The sequence below is a fragment of the Peromyscus eremicus genome, chromosome 10 (assembly GCF_949786415.1).
Source record: "Peromyscus eremicus chromosome 10, PerEre_H2_v1, whole genome shotgun sequence".
NCBI classification, from domain to species: domain Eukaryota; kingdom Metazoa; phylum Chordata; class Mammalia; order Rodentia; family Cricetidae; genus Peromyscus; species Peromyscus eremicus.
In genome coordinates this window covers 58,056,274-58,082,094 of record NC_081426.1, presented here as the reverse complement: position 1 = coordinate 58,082,094, position 25,821 = coordinate 58,056,274, and the positions used below count along the sequence as shown (strand labels likewise).

The 25,821-nt window shown below is 40.5% G+C and overlaps 1 protein-coding gene across 1 annotated transcript in view; it reads right to left on the bottom strand.

Moving 5' to 3' along the window:
• Positions 1-25,821, bottom strand: part of Ube2k (ubiquitin conjugating enzyme E2 K) — a 79,224-nt gene that overhangs the window by 26,955 nt on the left and 26,448 nt on the right. Inside the window, exon 4 of the mRNA XM_059274744.1 lies at positions 356-449. Coding sequence (XP_059130727.1) covers positions 356-449 — 94 coding nt within the window. The remainder of the gene's footprint in view (positions 1-355; positions 450-25,821) is intronic.

The following is a 25,821-nucleotide window of genomic DNA, read 5'->3' as shown; positions in this document are numbered from 1 at the left end:
TAAAATGTGTGGCTACTTTACACAACAGAATTGAGAACAAGATAAAGAAAGAAGCATAGCAGAATAAGACATATGGAATGTTAAATTCTAGCCTATGTAACCTGTAACCTGGCTCTACAAAATGTATTTGAGAAATTTTTTTAAAAATCTGTTAAAATTCAGTAAAAAAAAACAAAAAACAACAACAACAACAAAAAAACAGTCCAGTTAGGTGTCAAAATTTATCATCTTATAAACTGTAGTATACCCTAAGCCAAACATGAGTTTTATAGATAGATGCTCAAGATTACTCTGACTCAATCTTTCAGACAAGGTCTAATATGCACAATATTTTGATACAGAAAAAAGTACTTGCCTTCATATGGTGTGTCTGGAGGTCCTGCTATTTCTCCTCTTAATTCTGTAAAATTCTCATCTACAAGATCTACTTTAATTTGATTTTTGCTCGTCTTAAAAATAAACAGAAAATAAATGTTAGTTATACCAGCAAGAAGAAAGTCTAATTTAAAATATTACCTATGTTAAAAACCCATTTTTCACGTTTGATTATCTACTTTAGTAAAACAAGTCAAAGCTTTGCTAAAACCTAAAAAATTTTAAATAAACACATTTTAACCTCGATATTTTTAATAAACTAGTACCAGTCTGAATAAGAGCACAAATGCCTGCTGACCTTGTAAGAATTTTCTTACAGACAAACTACTCTGTTGGCCAATTCAGTGCATGCTATTCATCCGCAGTGGACTGCTAAGATACTGTGTCTCTACACTGTCTCTGCTCAACCCCAAGAAAATGGATGGTTCAGTAAAAGCCATTTAGCTCTCATCTGAATTCATCATAACAACTCTTAGATATCTGATAAACTGGTTAAATTACTGTACCACCCACCGCAATGATAAACACTCTAGGCATAGCATTCTTTTCCATGGTAAAAGCCAAAATTCCTTACTAGAATCTGCTAATGCCTTCAACTTATTTTTCTGCTTCATTTATTTCAATGACAACTATCTTCTAACTAAAACAAACCTACTTTTAACTTACCTAAATCTACTTGAACTTAATGATCTCAAAGTATTTTTCATAACCTTGTGACACACCGTCCTCAAGAGCCATGGTAACTTTAAATAATTTAGAACCACACCCAATGTGATTTACATTAGCATTCTCTTCTAAAGGATCTACCTGCCTGCAAATAAGCTCTCTTCATTTACCATCTTATGCTTTTCTTGTTATTTTATTGCTCTACATACTGAACACTCTTAATTTACCAGTTTTCTTAATTTAAACCTAAACCTAATGTATAGGTTTTTTTTTTATTTGAATTCCATATTTTTATATAAGTAACATGCCTACATGTATGAAAGCAAGCTTCACAAAGATCCAACAGCGAGCTTGTTGGTTTTTGTGAGCACCTTCTGGATGGATGAAACAGCAGGAATGAATACTGTTTAAGGCCTTTAGTGTCTTCTTTTCACCTCTGACAGAAACCATCAGCCATTTTTACTGTTTTGTCTAATAAATATTTTTAGCATAGAAACAGCATATAACTCAAAATCCAGGTTTTTAAGTTTTCCTCACTCATAGTATTTTAATAAAAGCACAGGATGAAAAAAATGACTTTTATCATTCGAAAAGCATTCTAATTGGTAATGGTTTCTTTTATAACCTGTTGTCTACCTAAGATGACAGTATCTCATTTTTTTTCAAAATATTTTGTTAAAAGATTATTAATGATAAATATACATGAGAAGCTTCTTCCTGTATCCTAGGAAATTAGAACTCTTTTTTAATTGTGGTGGTGGAGGCAAAAATGTCTATTTTTGTAAAGTAAAAAGCACTTTGTCCATTATGTAGAAGAGTTAAAACTGGAGGCACCGAGTTCTCCCAAACAATTCAAGCAACCGTAAGTATTAACTTCATACTTCATTTCTCCCACTAAGATTTTTAAACAAAACAGTATCTTGTAAATCATCAGTGCTTTCAAAAATCACTACATGGCATCCACAATCAAACTTCTTCTGTGTAAAACAAAGTAAACAATGATAAAATGTTGCAGGACTAAAGAATCTAATTAGAGTCAAGTTTTTGAAAGGGAAAGAGAAGATAAATTAGAAACTTTTTTCTTACAACTATCCCAATTCTCTGGTTAGTAAAATACTAAGTAATTATTAATTTTTATACCTGTCCTTCTATCTGTCCACATCACCCCCATATTATAATTCAGAGGGAAAAATAATAGATCTTTTTTTCACTCTAGAGAAAAAAGACTATTAGTGTATGAAGAATTTACTAAATCAACTCAAGAAACTACCACCACCATGATGAATCCCATTATAAAGAAGCATTCTACATGATCTAGAGTAGGGTCTTTATCTTCAGATAACTAAAAAGAAAAGTTATAGAAATGTAATGGAAAGTTAAAAACTAGGATTTTTCAAAACTCAATTTTTCTATTAAGTTAATTATTCTTTAGAGCTTTACAGTTTGATTTAAACATCCAATTATTTCACAATCCAAACCTCCCACTACCCCCACATCCAAAACATGTGCTGAATCCTGCTCTGTCCCTGACTCGTGTTAGTAGTTCAGGGTATGTCACTGAACCCATAACTATCAATTTTATTACTATAAAATGAGAATTTATGTCTCACAGTCATTTTGATAACATAAATTTTACTATTTCTGTAATTTATGTCTTTTTGTTGTTGTTTTTGTTTTTAAAAGGGGGAATAGTAGTGGTGCTGGGAATCAATCCCAGGGTCTTTGGGCATTCGAGGTAAGACATCACCAGCATTTATCTCAGAGTAAGTAAGTTACCTAAACAGACACTCCATCATTACCCTGTGCTTAACAATATCTACAAACCTCTGATTACAAAGCCTTGGTTTTTGTTGTTGTTGTTGTTTTTTATTTGGGTTTTATTTGGATTTCTCTGTGTAACAGTCCTGGCAGTCCTGGAACTCGCTCTGTAGACCAGGCTGGCCTCGAACTCAGAGATCCGCCTGCCTCTGCCTCTGAGTGCTGGGATTAAAGGTGTGCACCACCACCACCCAGCTACAAAACCTTATTTTATAACTTACTTCTCAGTTCTGCTACCAGACTAATATATGGTATTCTAAAAATGAAAAACAACATGTTACCCATGAAGAGTACATCAGTCAGAGGCTGAAGCACTTACACAAACCCCTGAAGTGTGGTATTTGGGCACTGCAACTTTAGTGAGGATAACTGCCAAGTTGTTTTTCTATAACCTTCTTCTAATAGTTCAGCACAAGGCAGGAGTTCTAGTCTCGGTTTTTCTGATTCTCCTTTAGATCTACAAAGCATTACTAATGCTTAAGCACAAAATAGATGACCAGGCACCTCTTGAGTTTGAAGCTACATAGCAAGTTCCAGGACAGCAAAAAGCAGGGGGAGGGAGGGGGGATGAGAAAAAGACATAGCTCCTAGTAAGCAATGTAATTATTAAAATAGAGCAAAGCAGCATAGAACGTTGAAGATAATCTGTATGAAGCTAGATGAACATCACTGCTAATGAGAAAGTACAGAATCAGTTGGTAAGGGTGCCTAGAAGGAATGAAATCCTGGCTGGATTTGTGACCCCAAAACTAGGGAGGTGGAAGGAGAAGTATCAGAAATTGAAGGTCATCCTCAGCTACATAGCAAATTTGATGCCAGCCTAGATAGACTACATGAGACTTTGTCTCAAAAGGAGGAAATCGAGGGGAAGAAACTGGAGGGAAAAGGAAAAGAAGGCCAGCCACACGGTTCACTAAGTAAAGGGAGTTGACACCAAAAGTGACAATTTCTAGAACCCATGTGGTAGGAGAACCAACAACCCACACATCAAAACAAGCTGTCCTTTAATCTCCCTGCACCCACATGTGCATGTACACACAAATGTAAAATTAAGATGGTAAAAAAACGTGCAAAATGCAATGTAGTTCTAGGTTGGGAATAGGTATACAGAGCATGGCTGTAGCTTAAAGCTAACACTACCCTTCCCTCACCCCCAAAAAAGGGTTGAGACACGTCTAATACATTTTCAGGAATGAGAAAAAAAAAAAAAAACAGTATAGAAAGCAATCCTTGACACAGCAATGCTGAGTGTAAGAAGCAATTCGTGCTATTACTGTTCTTTCAGTCTCTCTATGCAGACCAGGCCAACCTCGAACCTGTGACAATCTTTCTGCTTCAGCCTACTAAGTGCTGGGATTCTGATTATGTGCCACCATGCAAACGTGGTATTGAGGATCAAAGCAAGGCTTTACAAATGCTAGGGTAAGCACTCTACCTGGCTGAGATACATCACTAGCCCATAAATACTGTATTTGTTATTCTGAGTATGGGTGCTATGAGTACATAAATGCCTGTGCACCCCTCGCTTGTCTGGTGCCCATGGAGATCAAAAGAGGCCACTGGATCCCCTGGAACAGAATACAGGGTGAGACATCATGTAGGTGCAGAGAATTGAAAGAGCACATGCTATTAACTACTAAGCTATCTCTCTAGCCCAATTTTTTATTTATTTTTTAAAAGTAAAAAAAATTTTCAAATACATTTTGCTTGCATTTATTCTAAAATAAAATTTTAAGCCAAATATCAAGCTGACAAGGTAGTACATATTTATAATCCTAAGCATTAAGGATGCTGAAGTATAAGGATCACCTTAAGTTCAGGGCCAGCCTGGTCTACCTACACATCAAATTCCCATCCAGATGAACTGCATGGACAGACCATTTTAAAAGGGGATTGGGATATGCTGCTGGAGAGATAGCTCAGGGTTAAGAACAGCATCCACAGGGTGTCTCTCAACTGTCTCTAACTCGAGTTCCAGGAGCCCTAACATCACCAGCTGTGCAGGTGGTGCACACACCTGCAGGCAAAACAGGTATATACATAAAATAAAAACAGGAGGCCAAACGAGGCCTTTAAAGATTAAAGGCTTGCCTTTAATCTTAGCACGTGGGAGGCAGAGGCAAATGTATCTCTGAGTTTAAGGCCAGCCTGGTCTACAAAGTGAGTTCCAGGTCAGCCAACGGTACATAGAGAAACCTTGTCTTAAAAAATAAAATTAAACAAACAAACAAACAAACAAATGAATGAATGAATAAGGGGGAGGATGGAAGAGAGGGAGGGAGACAAGACAACTATATGGGCATGGTAGTCCAGTACTCCTGTCGGAACACAAGTCTATGAATGAAGCTGTGTGAGAATTCTGAGAGTTTCTAAGACAGACCTCTGTTCCTCCAATATATGAGTTGTTTTTGGAATATGCTTTTGTGCCCTCCCAGGTGTAGTAAATAAGAGTGGGTTTACTTCAGATTACCCACGATGTTACTTTTATTATTCAGATAATGTTTCCAAGCAGGGGTTGTCCTAGTGACTGCATAAAGCTTGAACTCATGTGAACTTTGCTAAAATGACCTTGCTTGACCCTCCAAATACCCTCAGAATATAAACTGTCCTGAATAAAGGGGGCTATTTCATGAGACCTAAGTCCACCTATTTTTAGGCTACATTCTCTGAAGGTTCACGCCACCAACTACAGCGGTAACATTCTACCACTAAGTTACATCCCTCCAGCCCTGGTATAAAGAAATTATTAATTTAAACCAAGTGTTGGTGACAAATGCCTTTAATCACAGCCTGGTCTACAAAACGGGTTCCAGGCAGCCAGGGCTGTTACAAAGAGAAATCCTGTCTTGAAAGAAAGAAAAAGGTAAGGTAAGAAATTACTAACTTAAGGCGGGCACGCTAGTCCTCCCTCACAACCCAAGCACTTGGGAAGCCGCACAGGAGTGAGCACTGCTGGGAAGCTGAGCCACACTGGGCTAGACAATGAGTTCTAGGCCAGCCTCAGCTACGGAACGAGGACCTGTCTGAGAGGAAGAGAAAGCGCACCAGCAAACCGAGGCAAGAAAAAGGGAAGAGAAGGATTGGACTCTCCACAAGCTTAGCAGCTACCATTTGTTAAGTTTCAAAGAAAGCCAGGACAAGTCTCACTCTGGACCTGTGGCTCACCCAACAAGTCTCACCCCATCCCTAACCTGAACCTCTCCCTCCCAGGAGCTGGGCTTCGCTTCCCTTCCCCCACCTTCTCTTCCCTATACAACAATATTTTGGCTGTGTGCCCTCCTGGTTTCTTGGCGGCCTCTCCTCTTGCTCACTCTCTCTCCACCCCCTTTCATCTCGTGGCCGGGTTCAATCTCTACTGGTGACGTTCAGTTGGACCCTTCCAGGTCCATCATGTCTACAATAAACCCCCTCCTCCACCATACCTTGGAGCAGACATGGCCTCGGCTTTCCATTCACCATTATTTTCTTAATATGTAATACACAATTCCACAACACACATTGCTTACCTCTCATTTACTAAATCTCAATGACTTAGGAATAAGCCATGATTTTTATATCAATTTTTTTTGTTTTGTTTTGGTTTTTGGTGCTGGGGATCATGATATACGATGACAGGGGTTCTTGGGCATGGTAACAGGGAATTCTACCAGAATTACACCTATAGTCCCTAAGCAAGTCCACTTTTAATTCTGAAGCATGAGGCATGTAATATTCCCAAAGAAGAGTTGACATGAAACTAAGGGAGCAAGACGTGGTAGGAAAGTGAGGACAGGCAAACCTATTATTAAGAACAAGTTGTGCCGGGCGGTGGTGGCGCACGCCTTTAATCCCAGCACTCGGGAGGCAGAGCCAGGCGGATCTCCGTGAGTTCGAGGCCAGCCTGGGCTACCAAGTGAGTTCCAGGAAAGGCGCAAAGCTACACAGAGAAACCCTGTCTCGAAAAACCAAAAAAAAAAAAAAAAGAACAAGTTGTACTGGGCAGTGGTGGCTCACGAGAGGCAGGTGGATCTCTCTGAGGCCAACCTGGTCTACAAAGAAAGTTCCAGGACAGCCAGGGCTGTTACACAGAGAATCCCTGTCTCAAAAAATTTTTAAAATTAAAAAAATAAAACAGACAAAACAAAACCCCACAAAAGGGACTGGCAAAATGGATCAGAGATATAAGGCACTTGATACTCTCCATGTTCGGTTCCCAGCACCTACAGCATGGTGGTTCTCACACCCATCTGTAACTCCAGTTCCAGAGGCTTGGTACACATACACACATACACACATACATACATACATACATACATACATACATACATACATACATTCAAGCAAACACTCCTACATATAAAATATTTAAAAATTTAAAAATTTTAAAAAACAAAATCAAGTAATATGGTGAAATATACCAACACTATAAAATTAGTTGCCTCATTTAACCCAACATTCCCAGTCCTATAAAACAGCTAAAATATCATTCATTACAATTTTTAAAAAGCTATAATAATTATGCAAATCACAGCAGAAAGACTAATAACAAAAAGACAATTATCTCAAAATCCAACAACTGAAGGATAGCTTCAAGGCTTATCACACAATTCAAAGGAATAAACCAACAGAGGCACTGAAATAAAAGTAAACCGAGGGGCTGGAGAGATGGTTCAGTGGTTAAGAGCACTGACTGCTCTTCCAAAGGTCCTGAGTTCAATTCCCAGCAACCACATGGTGGCTCACAACCATCTGTAATGAGATCTGGTGCCCTCTTCTGGCCTGCAGGGATACATATAGGCAGAACACTGTATACATAATAAGTAAATAAATCTTTAAAAAAAAAAAAGTAAGCCCAGAGAGGATGGAGAGACAGTTCAGTCTGTAAAGTGCTTGCCTTAGAAGTCCAAGGACTTGAAACAAACAAATATGATAATGATGGACATGGTGACAGTCACAATCCCAGCACTGGGGAGGCAGAGATGAGTAGATCCCTCAAGTTCACAGGCCACCCAGCCTAGGCACTTACCAACTTCTTATCCAACGGTAGACCTTGTCTCCAAAATAAATAAATAAAAACCTGAAGACTGACACCTAGAATTGTCCCCTGGGTTCCATTTGTGTGCATGCATGTACTCACACTGTACATGTGTTGTGTCTTCTGATCTAAAATGTTTGGAAGCCATCACTCACACTAGAAGACATAAACACAGGAATGGGAGTGGGATCTACATATGCACAAAACCCTCTGGTTCAATCCTCAGCCCCACAAAAAAGGAAACAGCAACAAGCTCAACAAACTGAAAATCAACAGCACAAGGCACAGAGCAAATTGCTGTCCCTCAAACTGGAGAGGCAGAAAAATAGAGATCACAAATTACCAGAGCACAATCTCATGATGTTCTCTGTGGGAAGTCACACCAATTTGTAGCTCTATAGTGATGGATGCATTACTGGAGGCATAAGTGAGCAAAAGTATGAGCAATTTAAAACTCCTAGGAAGTTCCCAAGTCATATGTCTTTTCCTCAAACACTGGTCCTCAAAATGACATATGAAAAGAACTCCAGCAGGGGAAGACAAAGGTGGCTATATTGTAAGTCCACAGTATTCTGTCCTTAAACAAGATCCACCATCAAGAGAAACACTGCACCACAGTCTGCCCAGAAGCAAGAAAATACCCAACTCCGGCCAATTCTAGCCTTCCAGTCTTACCTAAGGAGAGAAAACAAAACCACACCAGGACAGGTAACAAGCGAGGGACACAGCTTCAGTAAAGACTGAACCCATCCACAGAATGACAGAGCAGTTCTCCCCCAGAACACTTTACCATCAGTAGGCTCCTGTGTGACAACAGCTTACATACCTCTAACCTATTAAGAATCGTATAAACATTGGGTGGTGGTGGCACATGCCTTTGGTCCCAGTACTTAGGAACCAGAGGCAAGTGGATCTCTGAGTTCCAGGCCAGCCAGGGCTACACAGAGAAAACTTGTCTCAAAAACAAAACAAAACAAAACAAAAAGAATAGTCTAAGGAACTCCAAAGATGACAATGAGACAAAAACAACGCATGAGAGAAAATCTTGTCCTCTGACACCTGCAGACACACAGCAAAGAGTCAACACTGACTAACCCTTAATCAAATAAGCGTAAAATCTCAAAGCAGAGACAGAGGCATCATTGGAAATAAAAGGACAGCCAGGACTGTAAAGCAAGATGCTGAGGCCACCTCCTCCTTAACAAGACCAGTCGTAGGTAAAAGTCCTTGCTGCTCAAGCGAAGCATGGGGGCACATGCTTTGGTGGTGTTTTGTTTGGTTGGGGTTTTTTGTTATTGTTTTTTTGTTTTTTTGAGGCAGGGCTTCTCTGTGTAGCCCTCAATGTCTCCGTAGACCAGGCTGGCCTTGAACTCAGAGACCCACCTGCCTCTGCTTCCCATACTGGGACTAATTGTGTGTGCTACCACACTTTACTGCTTAGTGGTACTCTTGTTTTGGGGTCTTTGTTTGTTTGTTTTGTTTTGTTGATCAGTTTTGGTTGTGGGTTTTCTTTTTAGTCTGGGTCTCATTTCTAAAACTATTTAGTATGTATTACCAGTAAATGTTTGATTATTATACCTATTATATATACTTATGTACTTGGGTAATAGGTCACAATTAGAAGAAGTTCAAGGAGACTTGAAATGACTTATGGTAGTACCATAAGAGAGTACCACTTACACCACTTATTTGATTTTATGGGTAGGAGGGTTTTGCCAACATGTTTGTCTGTGCACCATGGGCTTGCCTAATGCCCAAAGAGGTCCAAAGAGGGCACTGGATTGTTACAAATGGTGGTGAGCCACCATGTGGGTGCTAGGGGCTGAACCCAGGTCCTCTAAAAGAGCAACACATGCTCTTAACCACTTAGGGGGGGAAAAAACCTTTTCTTTCTAAGAGTTGCTTACTGTGTTGTTTCTTCACAGCAAGAGAACACTAAGACAATCCCTAAAGGTTTATAAATTGTTAAGTTAAAAAAAAAAAGGTGTAGAATAATCAACACATATTATCTGTGTAACAGCCCTGGATTTTTGGCAATACTGGGGATTACCTTTACAAGAGAAACCAAGAGCTTACTCTCCCCTCTTCAAATAAGGACAAACCTAAAGGCGACAACTACAGGCCAAGAGGGTCCTTACCAGGGGCATCTTGTTCTCAAACTTCAGACTTTAAGAAATAAATTTGAGTCAGCAGTCTACTGTAGTTTGATTATGACAATATAAACCGACCAAGAGTAATAAAAAAATGGATAGTAACTGAAAACTGAAGGTACAGTCTAATGTGTTGGGCAAAAGTACTACACTGAGCTGACTCCCCCAGAGCCATTTTCTATTTTGTGACAGAGTCTCGCTAAGTTAGCCTTTAACTTGGGATCCTTATGCCTCTGCATCCCAGTAAATAGGATTAAAAGTATGCACCATCATACCTGATACAATTTTCTTCATTCCAGAATTTTAGATCAATAAATTCTTAAATCATTATTGCCCAGTGTTGGTGGCGCATACTTTTAAATCCCAGCACTTGGGAGGCAGAGCCAGGCGGATCTCTGTGAGGCCAGCCTGGTCTACAGAGTGAGTTCCAGGACAGGCTCCAAGGCTACACAGAGAAACCCTGTCTCAAAAAACTGGGGGGGTGGGGTAGGGGGGGTGGGAATCATTATCTTGCCGAGCAGTGGTGGCACACACCTTTAGTCCCAGCAGGCAGGCAAATCTCTAAGTCCAAGGCCAGCCTGATCTACAGAGTGAGTTCCAGGACAACCAGGTCAACATAATGAGACCCCAGTTTAAAAAATCTGAAGAGGCTGCAGAGCTTGGTTTGGTAGCACAGACCTATGATCCTAAAGCAGGAGGACAGATAAATCCAAGGCCAACTTGAACTACACAGTGAAAATTCTGTCTTAAATACACACACACACACACACACACACACACACTCACTCACTCACACACATTCTATATGAATTGGTATGAATTTGATTAACTAGGCTACCTCATGATTTTACTAATTGTTAAGTATGTTACAATCCCCCTTTCAAAAAGCTTGGCTTAGGGGCTGGAGAGGTGGCTCAGCAGTTAAGAGCACTGACTGCTCTTCCAGAGGACCAGGGTTCAATTCCCAACACCCACATGGCAGCTCACAGTTGTATTTCCAGTTCCAGGGGATCCAATACCCTTACATAGACACACATGTAGGCAAACATCATGCAAATAAATAAATCATTAGGAAAAAAAAAAAGCTTAGCTTAGGGAAATAAACTCAATTCCATAAAGACGCCCCATTCAGCGTCGTACAGTATAGTGGGAAAATACTAAAACATGTTTAAATTTCAGTTCCTACAGTCCTTAAAAAGGACTACTTAATATAACAAAGAAAGTACATACATTAAGGGGGAAAAAGACACATACAGCATACTAAGAGTCTACTTTGATTAAATGGGGGAGGGGACCCTGTTGGACAAATGTCTCAGTGGTTTTCCAAAGGATACGGTCTTAATTCCAAGTACCCACATGGCAGCTCATAGCTATCTGTAACTCCAGTCCAGGAGATCCCATGTACTCTTCTGGTCTCCATGGGCACCAGGCACACATGTGGTGAACAAACACACATGCAAGCATAACAAAACAAAACAAAAAATGTATTTCATTTTTTTGAAAAAGGAAAAGAAAGAAAAAACAAAGAAGCTAGGGCTGGTAATCCTACCTGCTCAGGAAGCTGAGGCAAGAGGGTTAAGTTCAAAACCACCCTGATCCACTTAGTGAGAGCTTGGGTCTAACTAAAGGGCACAAGAGGGCTGGGGATGGATGCAGCTCTGTGGCACTGCACTTGCCTAGCATGGGAGAAGCCCTGTGTTCAATCTCCAGGACCACCAATACCAGAGAGTGATACTGGCCAGCATCAGCAACCATCTTGTACAGTGGTTCTCAACTGTGTGCTGCAACCCCTTCGGGGGTCCAACAACCTTTTCACAGGGATGACATATCAGATATCTTGCATATCAGATATTTACATTAAGATTCCTAACAGGGGCTGGAGAGATGGCTCAGCGGTTAAAAGCACTGGCTATTCTTCCAGAGGTCCTGAGTTCAATTCCCAGCAACCACACAGTGGCTCCCAACCATCTGTAAAGAGACCTGGCGCCCTCTTCTGGCATGTGGGCAGAACACTGTATACATAATAAATAAATCTTTAAAAAAAAAAAAAGATTCGTAACAGTAGCAAAATTACAGTTATAAAGTAGCAGTGAAAATAACTTTATGGTTGGGGAAGTCACCACAACATGAGAAACTGTATTACAGGTCACAGCATCAGGAAGGTTGAGAACCAGTGATCTAGTTAGATGAAAAACTGTATATAGCTTACTTTCATCATCTTTTTGTACAAAAGAAAGGTTTTAAAATTTTATGTGCGTGAGTGTTTTGCTTACATGGCTGCATGTGCACCAAGTACATGTCTTGTGCCCGCAGAGGTCAGAAGAGGGCACCAGATCCTTTGGAACTGGATAGTTAGTTATGAGCCACCACACAGGTGCTGGGATTCAAACCCAGGTCCTTGGCAAAAGTAACTTTTTGCTAAAGTGGCTCTTAGCCACTGAGATCTCTCTCCAGCACCATCCGTAAATTTTTTTAATCCTCACAAAAAGCAAGTGGACAGGACTGTGTTCCTGGCAAATATTAATAAACTGCAAACCCTCATTCTTCTACTGTTTTTGATGTTGTTTGTTTGTTTGTTTTCCCGGAGACAGGGTTTCTCTGTATAACGGCTCTGGCTATCCTGAAACTCGCTTTTTAGACCAGGCTGGCCTCAGATCCACCTGCCTCTGCCTCCCGAGTGCTGGAATTAAAAGTGTACGTTATCACGGCCCTGCTTCAAACTCTTATTCTTATGATAATCTCCTTGATTTTTATCAACAAAAATTATACCTTCCCCCAAATTATTTCATTGTTCCCAGATTCCATTTGCTTTGAATTAAGTTCACTTTCTTTAGCACTGTAAACCCAATAGCTGGCTCTATCCCAACATCAACACTCTGATCACTAAAATCACTGTTAAAGTGCACACCAAAAATCCCAAATGAAACTTAACATTATCCAGAGTGTCTCTGTTTCTATTCAAGATTAATCTTCCCACTTTGTTATGCATACCACCCCTACCCCTCCCTCTTCTTTTTCAAAGGCTTCATAATAATCTTGTTGGAGAAAAAAAAATCTGATTACTCTCTAGCAAATCTCCTACCCACCAACATACAATTCCCTCCATTATCTGCCAGTTCTTTTCAAAGCTCCCTCAAGCCTGACTTCCCCAGCTCTTTATGGCCTCTCCTCTCTACTCTCCTGTTAAGCTAAACTCCTAATGTTACATTCTCACCTCATCTTTTAGTAACCCGTTCCAAACAGATTTCTGTCTTCACCTTTCCAATAAACCCTCCAGCAAGGACACCAATGGTAACTGTGTTGAAAATTCAAGGGTCTTTTCTTTTTAGCAGCCTAACAGGCCAATTTCTTCCGAACACTCTTTCTTGGCTTTAGTGACACTATGCACTTCTGCTTTTCTTAACACAAGTATTAACTCACTTTATCTTTTTGTTAGTTGTCCTCAGTTTCAATTTCAGTATGTACAAAAGGCTGAAAACAAAAGACCAGGACTTCATCCTAAAATCTGTATTTTAGGCAATTTACTCCCTAAGATTCCCCAGTTGAGGCTTTAAATGCTTAGCTGCTTAGCTGACCTATGTCAAATCTCTCTCCAGATCTCGCCTCCAGGCTCATAAACTCAACTGCTTGCTTGTTATTTCCATCAACATAAACCTAAAAAGGACATAGCAAAACTCTTGCTCTTTTCCATCTCTCCTATCTCAAAAATTAGCATCACCACTAATTACTAAAACCAGAGCCAATCCACCAGATTGTGTTGTCTGCACCTTTTGAGTATATCCCAGCACCACACTACTCTTCAGCTCCTACTCAACTCTAACCCCATTTACTATCCTCTCTCATCTAAGTGATCATCTTGAGTTTTTCCTACCCTTTCTCCACAGCAAGCTAATGAATTTCCTGTCTCAACTTGATAGGGTGGCATAAACCTGTGGTGACAACACTTGAGACAGGCAGGAAGATCTGGAATTCAAGGCCAGCCAGTCTACACAGAGAGACCTGATTCAAGAAACAGACAATTTCCCCTTTTCTTTTTTCACTACTGAAACAATGGTTTTAACTGGAAATCAATGTGTTCCACCAAAATACATTTTGAACATTTTTATTTATCTGTGCATGGGGTGGGGGGCCTGTGGAGAAGAGAAGACAATTTGGAGTAGGTCCCGTCCCCGCCCCGTCCCCGCCCCCCCCCCCCCCCCCCCCCCCCCCCGCACCATGTGAGTCCCAGGGATCAAACTCAGGTCATTAGGCTTGGCAGCAAGCACCTTTCTTTACCTGATAAAACATCTCACCAGCCCTAAACTACATTTCTTAATCTTCTTTAATTCAGTAAAAAGGGTTTTAAAAAGCAAAACCAGAAGTTATTGAAAAGAACTTCTGAGAAAGCTGTATGAAGGAGGCAAGCTCGGCTGTCTTATGTCTTTCCCTGCTGAACTTCAGATATGTTGTCTGGACAACCGTTTTGAGAATTTAAAAACAAAAGGCACAGCCTTAAGGACTATTAATTGAACATGAGAAGCAGTCTATTAGCTGGGCATGGTGATGTCTTCCTGTAATCCCAGCAGCACTGATACAGAAAGGTCAAGGTTGGAGGAAACTGTCAGGCCACATACATAGCTGGACCCTACCTCATAAATCTAAAGGATTTTCGATCTGTAATGCTAAAGTCACCTGGAACACCACCTTCAGACTTCCCTACTTGTCTAAATTACTAAATTGTTAGATCCAGAAACTCAAACCTCCAGATCAGTAGATCTCAACCTGTGGGTCACGCCAGCAGACATTTACATTACAATTCATAACAATAGCCAAATTAGTTATGAAGTAGCAACAAAATAATTTTATGGTTGGGGGTCACCACACCACGAGGGACTGTACTAGAGGGCAGCAGCATTAGGAAGGGTGAGACCCACTGCTCTAGATCCTTTTTCCTCAATGTCCCCACCTCCACCCACCCACACACACACACACAAAAACAAACAAAACACCCAAACTTTGTCTTTTCCTTTAAACTGGCCAATGGTTTCAACGGTCACTTAAAACCCAAATTCCTCTCTTAAAACATTTTAAGTTGATTTGGATCCTACCACCCTTTCCAAGTTCATCTTCATCACTACCCACAAACTCCTAGGTATGTTTTAGTTATTTAAACAGAACCCATTCCTTCTCTGAGTACTGATCTCAACAGTTTCAAGTCCAAGGGCTATGTAGTAAGACTACCAGGGCCTACCACTTCTAGTGTCTCAAAACACTAAAAAAGAAAAGACAAAAAGGCCAGATGTGGTGGCACACACCTTTAATCCCAGTACTCAGGAGGCAGAGGCAGGTGGATCTATAAGTTCAAGGCCCACCTGGGCTACAGAGGTACTTCCAGGACAGCCAGGGCTACATAGGGAAACCCTGTCTTGAAATTTAAAAAGACATGGTAATGCTCAGCACTTGGAAAGTGGAAGGAGAAATTCAAGGTCATCCTCAGCTACACAGTGAAGTTAGGGTGGCCTGGGGTATAAAGCCTTGTCTCAAAACAAAAGGTAGATGTAGCAACCTTTACTATCTATCTAAAGCAAACCTGTAACTTTTATAAGCTGGGCAAGGTGAGCACATGCTTTTAATCTCAGGAGGTAGAGGCAAGCAGATCTCTGTCTATAGCCTGCTTGTCTACAAAACAAGTTCCAGACCAGCCAGGGATACATATGAGACCCTGTCTCAAAAGGGGTTGGGAAAGGAAGAAAAGGAAAAGATCACTGATTTTTTTTCCATCTGTAGTTGTTATGGCTATCAGCTTTCCATAGTTGATCCTCGTGACATATAACTAAGTTTATTCAAATTTACCCAAATATGGCTGTGTAAGGGTTATTCCCAAGGAACTCTCCCTGAGGTTAAATTGAATTACTCAACCTTACAGCTTCCTTTAAGCTATACACACACACTTAAAATTAGCTGTTCAGTATCTCACCGCCTTAGTAGGCCAAAATCTACTCAGTAAAGCAGTGACAATGTCTATTTTATTAACCATCTAAGCAGTATTCAATAAATATCTGCTGAATAAATGAAAATATGAAGATAAACAAACGAACCCATAGGAATACAGATGATGTCATATATACTACATAGATGCCCCTTGAGATCTTCAAAGGAGAAAACAACAAAATAAACCCAAAATAACTTCCTTCTGGCCATCTTCTTCCTAGTTTTTGACCTGGACATTCATTTTCTAATAGAGGACTCCACTAAATTAGTCACCCATATATGGAATAGATGTACAACCTGACCTGGACACCATCTTTAACAATTCTACACTTCTCCTAGTCTCAGAAGCAGAACAAAACATATTACTTTCATTATGGTTGGGATAAACTCCCCAAAATCTTTAAACTTACTCAGGAACACAAGTGCCTCCTACTTAGCCACAATGTGCTGGAACAACAGAGAGTGGAGGATCAATAAGCTAGTCTCCACCTTCGATGATACATCACCAGGGTTTTTTGTTTGTTTGTTTGGTTTGGTTTTTTTGAAACAAGGTTTCTCTATGTAACCGTGGCTGTCCTGTCTCTATAGCCCAGGCTGGCCTGGAACTCAGATATCCACCTACTTCTGCCTCCCAAGTACTGGGACTAAAGAAGTGAAACCATACCTGGCACATTCTCATGTAGGCACATGGAGGATAGTACAGCACCTTACAAAGTAAACATCTTAGGACAAAAAAGTATGACCAAATCCAGAGACATTTTTTAAAAAGGCCTCACAGCTGGGCATGGTGGCACACACCTTTAATCTCAACACTCCAGGAAGAGGCAGGCAGAGAGTTCAAGACATGTTCTATATATATTGAGCTCCAGGCCAGCCAGGGCTACACAGTATACCTTGCATGGGGTTGAGATCTGACATAAATAACCACCTAGGGCTGGGGATATAACTGAGTACTACAAACATGCCAGGCATATATAAGGCACTAGGTTTGCATGGAAGCAGAGGTGTCTTAGGGGAGCACTTAGGTTAATTTAGAAACCAGGCATGGCATAATCCTGTAATCCCAGCCTTCCAGAGGCTGAGGCTAAATTGTAAGCCTGTTCTCATTCGAAAGAATGAATGAATGAAGACTGTTGTGGGATATTCATATAGTGTGTGAAAATGTATTGCTGTAATAAAATGTATTGATGTAATAAAAAGCTGAACAGCCAATAGCTAGGCAGGAGGTATAGGCAAGACTTCCAGGCACAGAGAGGACTATGGGAAGAAGAGAGGCAGAGTCCATAGACAGACACAGAAGAGGCAGCATGGGCAGTATGGAGAGATGAGGTAATAAGCCACACAGCAGAACATAGATTAAAATATACAGGTTAATTTAAGTTATAAGAACTAGTTAGGAACAAGCCTAAGCTAAGGCTGAGCTTTCATAATTAACAAGAAGTCTCCATGTCGTTATTTGTGAGCTGGTGGCTCAAAGAAAAATCCGACTACAGAAAACATTTACATATAAAACAAATATTTATAAAAAAAAAAACCTAAAAAATTTATAAAGAAAAACACAACACCTAAACTACATCCAAAGACATAATAAGAAATCAGTATATACCACTCATATATACACTCAAAATTCTCAGCAATAAACTGGAAATAACTAAATATCTAACAAATGTAGAAAGTGTTCTGAACTTTTTTTTATCCTAGGGACTGAAGAGATTGTTCAGAGGTTAACAGTAATGACTTTTTGCAGTGGTGGTGCACGCCTTTAATCCCAGCACTCGGGAGGCAGAGGCAGGTGGATCTCTGTGAGTTCGAGGCCAGCCTGGTCTACAAAGTGAGTTCCAGGAAAGGCTCCGAAAGCTACACAGAGAAATCCTGTCTCGAAAAACCAAAAGAAAAAAGAAAAGAAGAAAAAGAAAGAACAGCATTAAAGAACATGCATTAAGAACAGCATTAAACAAGATAACTCACAGATGAGTAAGACAATCTCAACAGACAATGTGAAACAAAGAAATCTAGAAAACAATCCAGTCATCACCTGGGAGAAAGAAATACATAAAAATGGACAGGAGAAGCTAGAGAGATGATTCAAATGATTAAGAGAGCATGCTGCTCTGTCAGAGGGGCCAGTTCACTTCTCAGCACCCCTATTAGGGGCTCACAATGGCCTGCAACTTCAGCTCTAGAGGATCTGATGTGCTCTTCTGGCCTGCTCAGGCATATACGCATATACACATATACACGATATACATATGTTTCTTTAAAAGATCTACTTTAGGTGGGGGCACACACCTTTAATCCCAGCATTCCGGAGGCAGAAGCAGAGACAGATCTGGCAGCCTGGTCTACAGAGCAAATTCCAGGACAGCCAGAGCTACAGAGAAACCCTGGAGGGGAGGGGGAAGCTTTTTGTTTTAAAAAAAAAAATCCCAGTAGGGTTAGGATGTAGCTCAGCTGGTAGAACATTTGCTGAGCATGACAAAATCCTAGGGTTCAATCCCTGTACTCCATAAACAGAATGTGGTGGTATATAACTGTACTCCTAACACTTGAAAAGGCAGAAGGATTGAAGTTCAAGGTCACCTTCAGCTACATATCCAGTTTGAAACCAGCCTAGGATACAACAGAGCCTGCCTCAAAAATAAGTGGAGAGGGGAGCACAAAAGCAAAGTGTACCTATCCAAGATCTGAAGCAACAACACTTTAAAATACTAAGCTATTACATTCCAGGAACCTACAAGATGCTTAAAAGAAAAGGATTCTAAGAATTTTCAAGTTTTCTAGAAGTCTATTAGAAAACTGTACAGCTCTAAGTACAATTAATAATACACTGAGTGCACTACAGAAAACGGACAGTGACAGGAGAGAACAGGAGTAAACTGAGGGTTCAAGAAAGACTATCAAGTGGTATTTTTAGCCAGGCATGGTACATATACGACCTGTAATCACAGTGCCTGGAAAATGGAGGCTAGAGGATACGGAGATTCAATACCAGTCTTGGCTATACAGTAAGTTCAAGGTCAACAGAGTCTACATGAGACCTTATCTTCAAAAAAGAAAAAAGAGGTAGTATTTTAGGATAAGTTTCATTTATTTCTTTTTGTGAATGAGAATTTCATTTTCTTGTTCAGGTAGGTATTAAACTCCTGGTTCTGATGATTTCAACCTCTTGGGTGCTGGGATTATATGCATGTGCCCCATACTTGGCCTAAGGATGTCACAGAACCAAAGGACTGGTAGGATGTGGTCCTAGCACTTGTCAGGCAGAGGCAGGAGGGCGGTCTCTGCCAGTTGGAAGCCAGCCTGATATACATATTGAGTTCCAGGACAACCAGGACTATGTAGAGAGACCTTGTTTCAACAAAACAAACAAACAAAACAAAAGCAAAGGATTGGAGTCAGGATGGATCTACAGGTAAAGAAAAGACTGGCAAACTGAGCTCAATCACATTAATTCACATAGTGGGACCAGAGCCAACTCCTGCAAGTTGCCCTCTGATCATCACCCCCCCCCCCAATTCTTTTCTAAATAAGGGAAGGGGCTAGTGAGATAGCTCAGGGTTTAACCCATATGGTGAAAGTAGAGAACTGACTCCCACAAGTTGTTCTCCAATCACACCCCATCTGCCATGGCATACATACAAATACACTAATAAAAAACGTGGTGGGGGGGATATGTACCTAAAGACTTGGTCCAGGTCCTACAGCTGAACTAAACAGCAAGCAGTTCAGTACTATTCAAGTTTTGAAATACAAAGTCAAGTTTATACAGGGATAAAAGTATAAATCTGAGCCTTGATACGAAATAGGCTAAGAAAGCTATAAAGGCTATGACTATGAAATAGGCAGCAAAGAACATAAAGGAAAATGATAGCACAAGATCATTTTTAACTTTTTTATATTTCATGTATGTATTTTTGATATAAGGCCCCAGCTGGTCTGGAACTTGCTGTATAGACCAGGCTAGCCTTGAACTCACAGAAATCTACAAGCCTGTCTCTCAAAAGCTGGGATTAAAGGCATGCACCACTACACCTGGCTTTTTTTATTTTTAAACATGTACAAGTGTGTGTCTTCGTGGTCCATGTGAGTGAAGTGTCCAGAGTGGCCAGAAGATAGTAGATACCCTAGAGCTGGAGTTACAGGAGGTTCTAAGCAGCCCAAAGGGGGCACTAGAACCAATCCTAGGCAATCTGCAAAAGCTGTAACTACTCTTAACAGCTGAGCCATACAGTAGCCCCTATTTGAATTGTTTGTGTGTCTGTGTAATGTACATGGAATTGGCAGTCACTATCAGGTGTGTTCCTCTACAGACCTCCATTTATTTTCTTTTATTTATTTATTTATTTTATTTATTTGTTTTCTGGAGGAGGGATGTGCATGTGTCATGGAACAAGCATGTGGGGGTTAGAAGATAATTTGCAGGAGTCAATACTCTACATCCACTATGTGGATCCTGTGGATCAAACTCAAGTAGGATTAGGAGTGAGTGTCTTTACCTGCTGAGCCTTCCTGTCAACCCCTCACCTTATTTTTTTGAGCCAAGGGTCTCTCAGTGAGCCTGGGGCTTACAATATTAGGCAGACTGGCTAACCAGCAAGCCCCAGGTATCAGCCTGTCTCTGCGCCCCTATCCCCAGTGCTGGGATACAGGGGTATTCCACTGTCCCTGGCTTTCATGAGTGCTAAGGGTCAGAACTCAACTCTCCACACTTAAGCAGCCGCCAGCATTTTACCCACTGAGCCATCTCCCTGGCCGGATCTATAAAGGAAAGGTGGGATAAAAAAAGTGACATGGAGTCACTCATAAAAGAACCATATAGTGAGAGTACGCACGTTACATATAGTAAGAGTAGTGAAATTCGTAAGAGCAGAAAAGAGAAGGGGGTGACTATCAGGGATGGAGTGAGAGAGAGTAGAGTGTTACTGAGCACAGATTTTTTTCAGTTTTACAGGACAAGGAAAGCTCTGGAGAAAACTGGTAGTAATGGCTGCACAACACCACTGTAAATGTACTTAACACCACTTAAGTATACATCTAAAGGTGATTAAGCGAGCAAACTTTGTTTAGTGCTTTATCAGGGCCAGGGGGTAGTACTGGGATCAACTCAGAGCCTTGCACATACCAGGCAAGTACCCCACAAATGAGCTGTGTCCAAACTATGTGCTTTTTTTGTTGTTGTTTTTCGAGACAGGGTTTCTCTGTGTAGCTTTGCCCTTTCCTGGGTTATGTGCATTTTTATCATACTTTCACAGAGTAAATAAAAAAAAAACCTCACATAATAGGAAATATCAAATATATATAAAGAATGCTTAGCCAAAAAAAGTTGAGAAAAAAAAAGGAAAGAAAAAAAAAAGACGTGGAAAAAGGAGGGACATTTTCTTTTCTTCTTTTTTTTTTTTTTTGGTTTTTGAAGACAGAGTTTCTCTGTGTAACAGTCCTGGCTGTCCTGGAACTTGATTTGTAGACCAAGCTGGCCTCGAACTCAGAGATCTGCCTGCTCTCTGCCTCCCAAGTGCTAAAGGCATGAGCCACCACTGCCCAGCTGAGGAGGGATATTTTCAATACATACTTTTCCTTAGTTTACAAACTGTCTCCTAAAAGAGATTAACACCTTGAAGCCCATATATCCCTATGCATATAACCCTAGGAGATGTTGACAGGCTTTTAATTTAAACAATGACGTCAACTCACAGAAGGAGTCACTAAGGAGCTAAGGAGACGGCTCAGTAGGAAAGCACAAATGTTAGCACCGGAGTTCAAATCTCCAAAGCCCGTGTAATGTACTTCCGGTGTCCCTAAGGTGAGATCTGGGCCAAGACAGAGAATCCCCCAGAAACTTGCAAGGCAGCCAGTCTCTCATAAAACAAAGAACAAAGAGACATCCTGTTTCAAACAAGAAGGAATGGTAAGACCAACACCTGAGACTGTCTGTACTGTCCTCTCAATGTGGTGTGTCTCCCCCACGTAAGACCGTCTCCAAAAAAAAAAAAAAAAAAAAAAAAAAGAGCTAGAATCAGTGTTCAGAACTTCAGTAGAAAAGCCAGGACTTAAAAATCGAATTATAAAGCCCACACTCTTATTTACTAAATTTACCACTTTACAATCTAAGAATTAAGTATCTCTGACTCCTGGCAAGTTTAAATTCTCATATAAAGAGGGATAAAGGAAAACAAATACCTAATATTAAAACTCTCTTTGCACTTTTATCAGTATTTACTAGTATTATATATTCATATGGAACACTGACATATTGTGTTGGGAGTAGACAAAAATGTGTCATTCACCATTAACTAGCTTGGTATCACTGACCCACAACCAACCTCTTTGGACCCGTTTTCCAATCTTTTTCTTTTTTTTTTTCTCTTTTCTCTTTTTTCTTTTTTAAATCAAGACAGGGTTTCTGTGTGTAGCCCTGGCTGTTCTGGAACTCCCTCCGTGTACCAGGCTAGCCTCGAACTCAGAGATCCACCTGCTTCTGCCTTCCAAGTGCTAGGACTAAACGTGTGTGCCATCACCACCCAGCAGTTTTCTAATCTTCCAGGTAAGGAATTCATTATATCTTTGGGCTCTTTACAAACACACAAACACACACACACACCAAATTTTAACCATTTCTAAGACACTATTCCATACAGTGGTTTGGGTTTATCTGGGGTTTTGCTGCTGTGTGGCTTTTGAGATAGGGTCTGATGTAACTCTGGCCCTAAACCCCTCATTCTCCTGTCACCAAACCTGGAGGGTTTTTGTCTGTTGAGACTGGGTCTCTCTCTGCAGCTCTGGCTTTCCTAGAACTTGCTATGCAGACCAGGCTAGCCTCCAATTCACAATCACCCTGCCTCTGCCACTGGAGTGAATGCTAGCATTAAAAGCCTGGAGTAGAGGTTTTCAGTTTTTTGGTTTTTTTTTTTTTTTGGTTTTTCGAGACAGGGTTTCTCTGTGTAGCTTTGCGCCTCTCCTGGAACTCACTTTGGAGACCAGGCTGGCCTCGAACTCACAGAGATCCGCCTGGCTCTGCCTCCCGAGAGTGCTGGGATTAAAGGCGTGCGCCACCACCGCCCGGCTTGTTTTGTTTTGTTTTGTAAACAAAATATTTTGAAGAGCCCTCTGAAATAGCTTACTTAGCAGGTAAAACTGGTCTGCAAGTCTCATGACCTGAGTTTGATTTCTGGAACCTACAGTGGACAGAAACACCTCTGATCTATGTGCATAGACAGATGACAGACAGAAAACTTTAAATTTTTAAAGGAATTTTTCAAAAACCTTCAAACTTGAATCATACAGTATATACTCATGTCTAGTCTTTTACTCAAACACACTAATCTGTGCTGTAAGAAATCAGAAAAGGTGGGCATAGTGGCACATGTCTTTCATCCTATCACTGAGTAAGCCGATGAGTTCAAATCAAAACTGGCAGATAGGCCTTTAATCCCAGCACCAGGGAGGCAGAGGCAGGAGAACCTGTTGAGTTCTACATAGCGAGTTCCAGGGCGGCCAAGACTATAAAGAGACCCTGTCTCAAAAAAAAAAAAAAAAAAAAAAACACAAGAAAAAAAAAAAAAACAGCAGGTCTACATAGCATGTTTCAGGTCAACCAGTGAAGCCCCTTCTGAAATTTAAAAACAAAATGAGAAAAACAACTGGAGGTAGGGTCCTATGGTACTGATAATGTTCTGCTTCTTGATTTGAGTGACAGTCATACTGTACGTCTACTTTGCTTTGATATGGAAAAAGGTGCTTTCCCAAAAAAATAACAGAACATAATTTCACAACTATGTTGAGTACAGAAGAGCTATAGACCTTTCTGTTCTAAATAGATAAATCAATCTCTCTTCCCCACCCACTCTCTCATCTGTCTGTGCCAACAAGTTAGCTGAAGTCCCTCTCAACTTTTCTTCTGAATCCAACCCATGAACCTCTTCCATTCTCATACCCACAGAACACCCATGACACTTAATTTTTTACACCTAGCCCCCCTCCAGTGCTAACAAGAAGCCACAGTCTTATAGTCCCTGTACACTGAACTATACTCCCAATCCTGACCCAGCATTGTTACCTACCCTTTATGTACTACTCTACCGTCCTAATCAGGTAAGTCTTTGAGGTATTAAGATCAGTATTCTCTGGGGGCTGGAGAGATAGCCCAGTGGTTAAGAACATGTATTGTTCTTGCAGAGGACTTGAGTTTGATTCCCAGCACCCACATCAGGCAGCTTACAACTGCTTGTAACTCCAGCTCCAGGGGATGGCCCTAACCTCAGGTACATGCACATATACAGATATATACACATGTACACATAAATAAATGATAATAAAAATATTTTTTAAAAAAACGATCAGTATGCTCAATATGAAAAACAGAAAATAAGGATATGCTGTACAAAGGAGTGACATGCCAGGGAAGCCAAGATGCATCTCAACATTTGCCAGAGACCAAAGTATCTTTTGCAGTGCTGAGGATAGAATCTAGAGCATCCCACGAGCTAGACAACCTCACAATCTTCTTAAGAATAAAGTAAAAGGCCAGGGATAGTGGTCATGTGTTTAGTCCCAGCACTTGGGAGGGAGAGGCAGGCAATTTCTTTGAGTTCAAGGCCAGCCTGGTCTACACGGTGAGTTATAGCCAGGGCTATGTTATATAAAGACTGTCTCCCAAAACAAATAAACAAAAAAAGCAGAGCTGTGGTAGCGAACACCTTTAATCCCAGCACTTGGGAGCCAAGAGCAAGATCTTTGAGGCCAGCCTGGTCTATAGAGCTAGTTCTAGGACAGCCAACGCTACACAAAGAAATCCTGTCTCGAAAAACTAAATAAATAAATAAATAAATAAATAAATAAATAAATAAATAAATAAATAAATAAATAAATAAATGGCAAAACAAAACAAGAATAAAGTAAAACAAGAAATGTAATATCACTTGTACAAGCTTTTGTTTTTTAAACCAGTATGTAAGACTGCTGTGTTCAGGCCACTCCAGAACCTCATTAGGCACACTAAACAATCCACACAAAGCTGGAGCTTATGTAACTGAAGAAAAATTCTACTCTTGCTGAGCAGTGGTGGCACAGGTCTATAGTCCCAGCACTCAGGAGGCAGAAGCAGGCGGATCTGAGTTTGAGGCCAGCCTGCTCTACAGAGTGAGTTCCAGGACAGTCAAGGCTACACAGAGAAACCTTGTCTTGAAAAACTGAAAAATAGAAATAAAAATCTACTCTTAAAAAATTCTTATACTTCAGGTATATGTACTCAGTGGTGGAGCACTTACCTACTATATATAAAGCCCTGCATTTGATCATAAGCACTGAAAATCTGTTAAAATTTTTTTCAAATTCTAGTCATATTGTTTTTTGTAGGTAACTTTACCTTTTTCTTTAAATCAAAATAGAGAGAGGGTAGGATATAGCCTAATGGTACAGCATTTGCTTACAATGACCACACACACACACACACACACACACACACACACACACACACAGAGAGAGAGAGAGAAGAGGGGGAAGAGAAGGGGAAAGAAGTAAAGGAAAACAAACCTAAAATTTCGAAAGAGAAAAGAGTCAACCACCCTTTGGATAAACACTACACACCTTATATAAAGACAGTCCTATAGGTTCTTCAAAGGAGTTCGGTCTCCAATAGTAGGTCAAGAGACATTTACCTCATACTACTGACAACGGTAGTAGATTTAGTAGCAGTAAGGGCACCCAATGTTAGACACTGGAGATACTCATAAACACCTCATGATACATGGAAAGCCACTCAATTTAAACTAAAAATAAAAACCTGCTCAAAAGTTCATTAATTCCAGAGATAAGAAACTATGTCCTACGGAG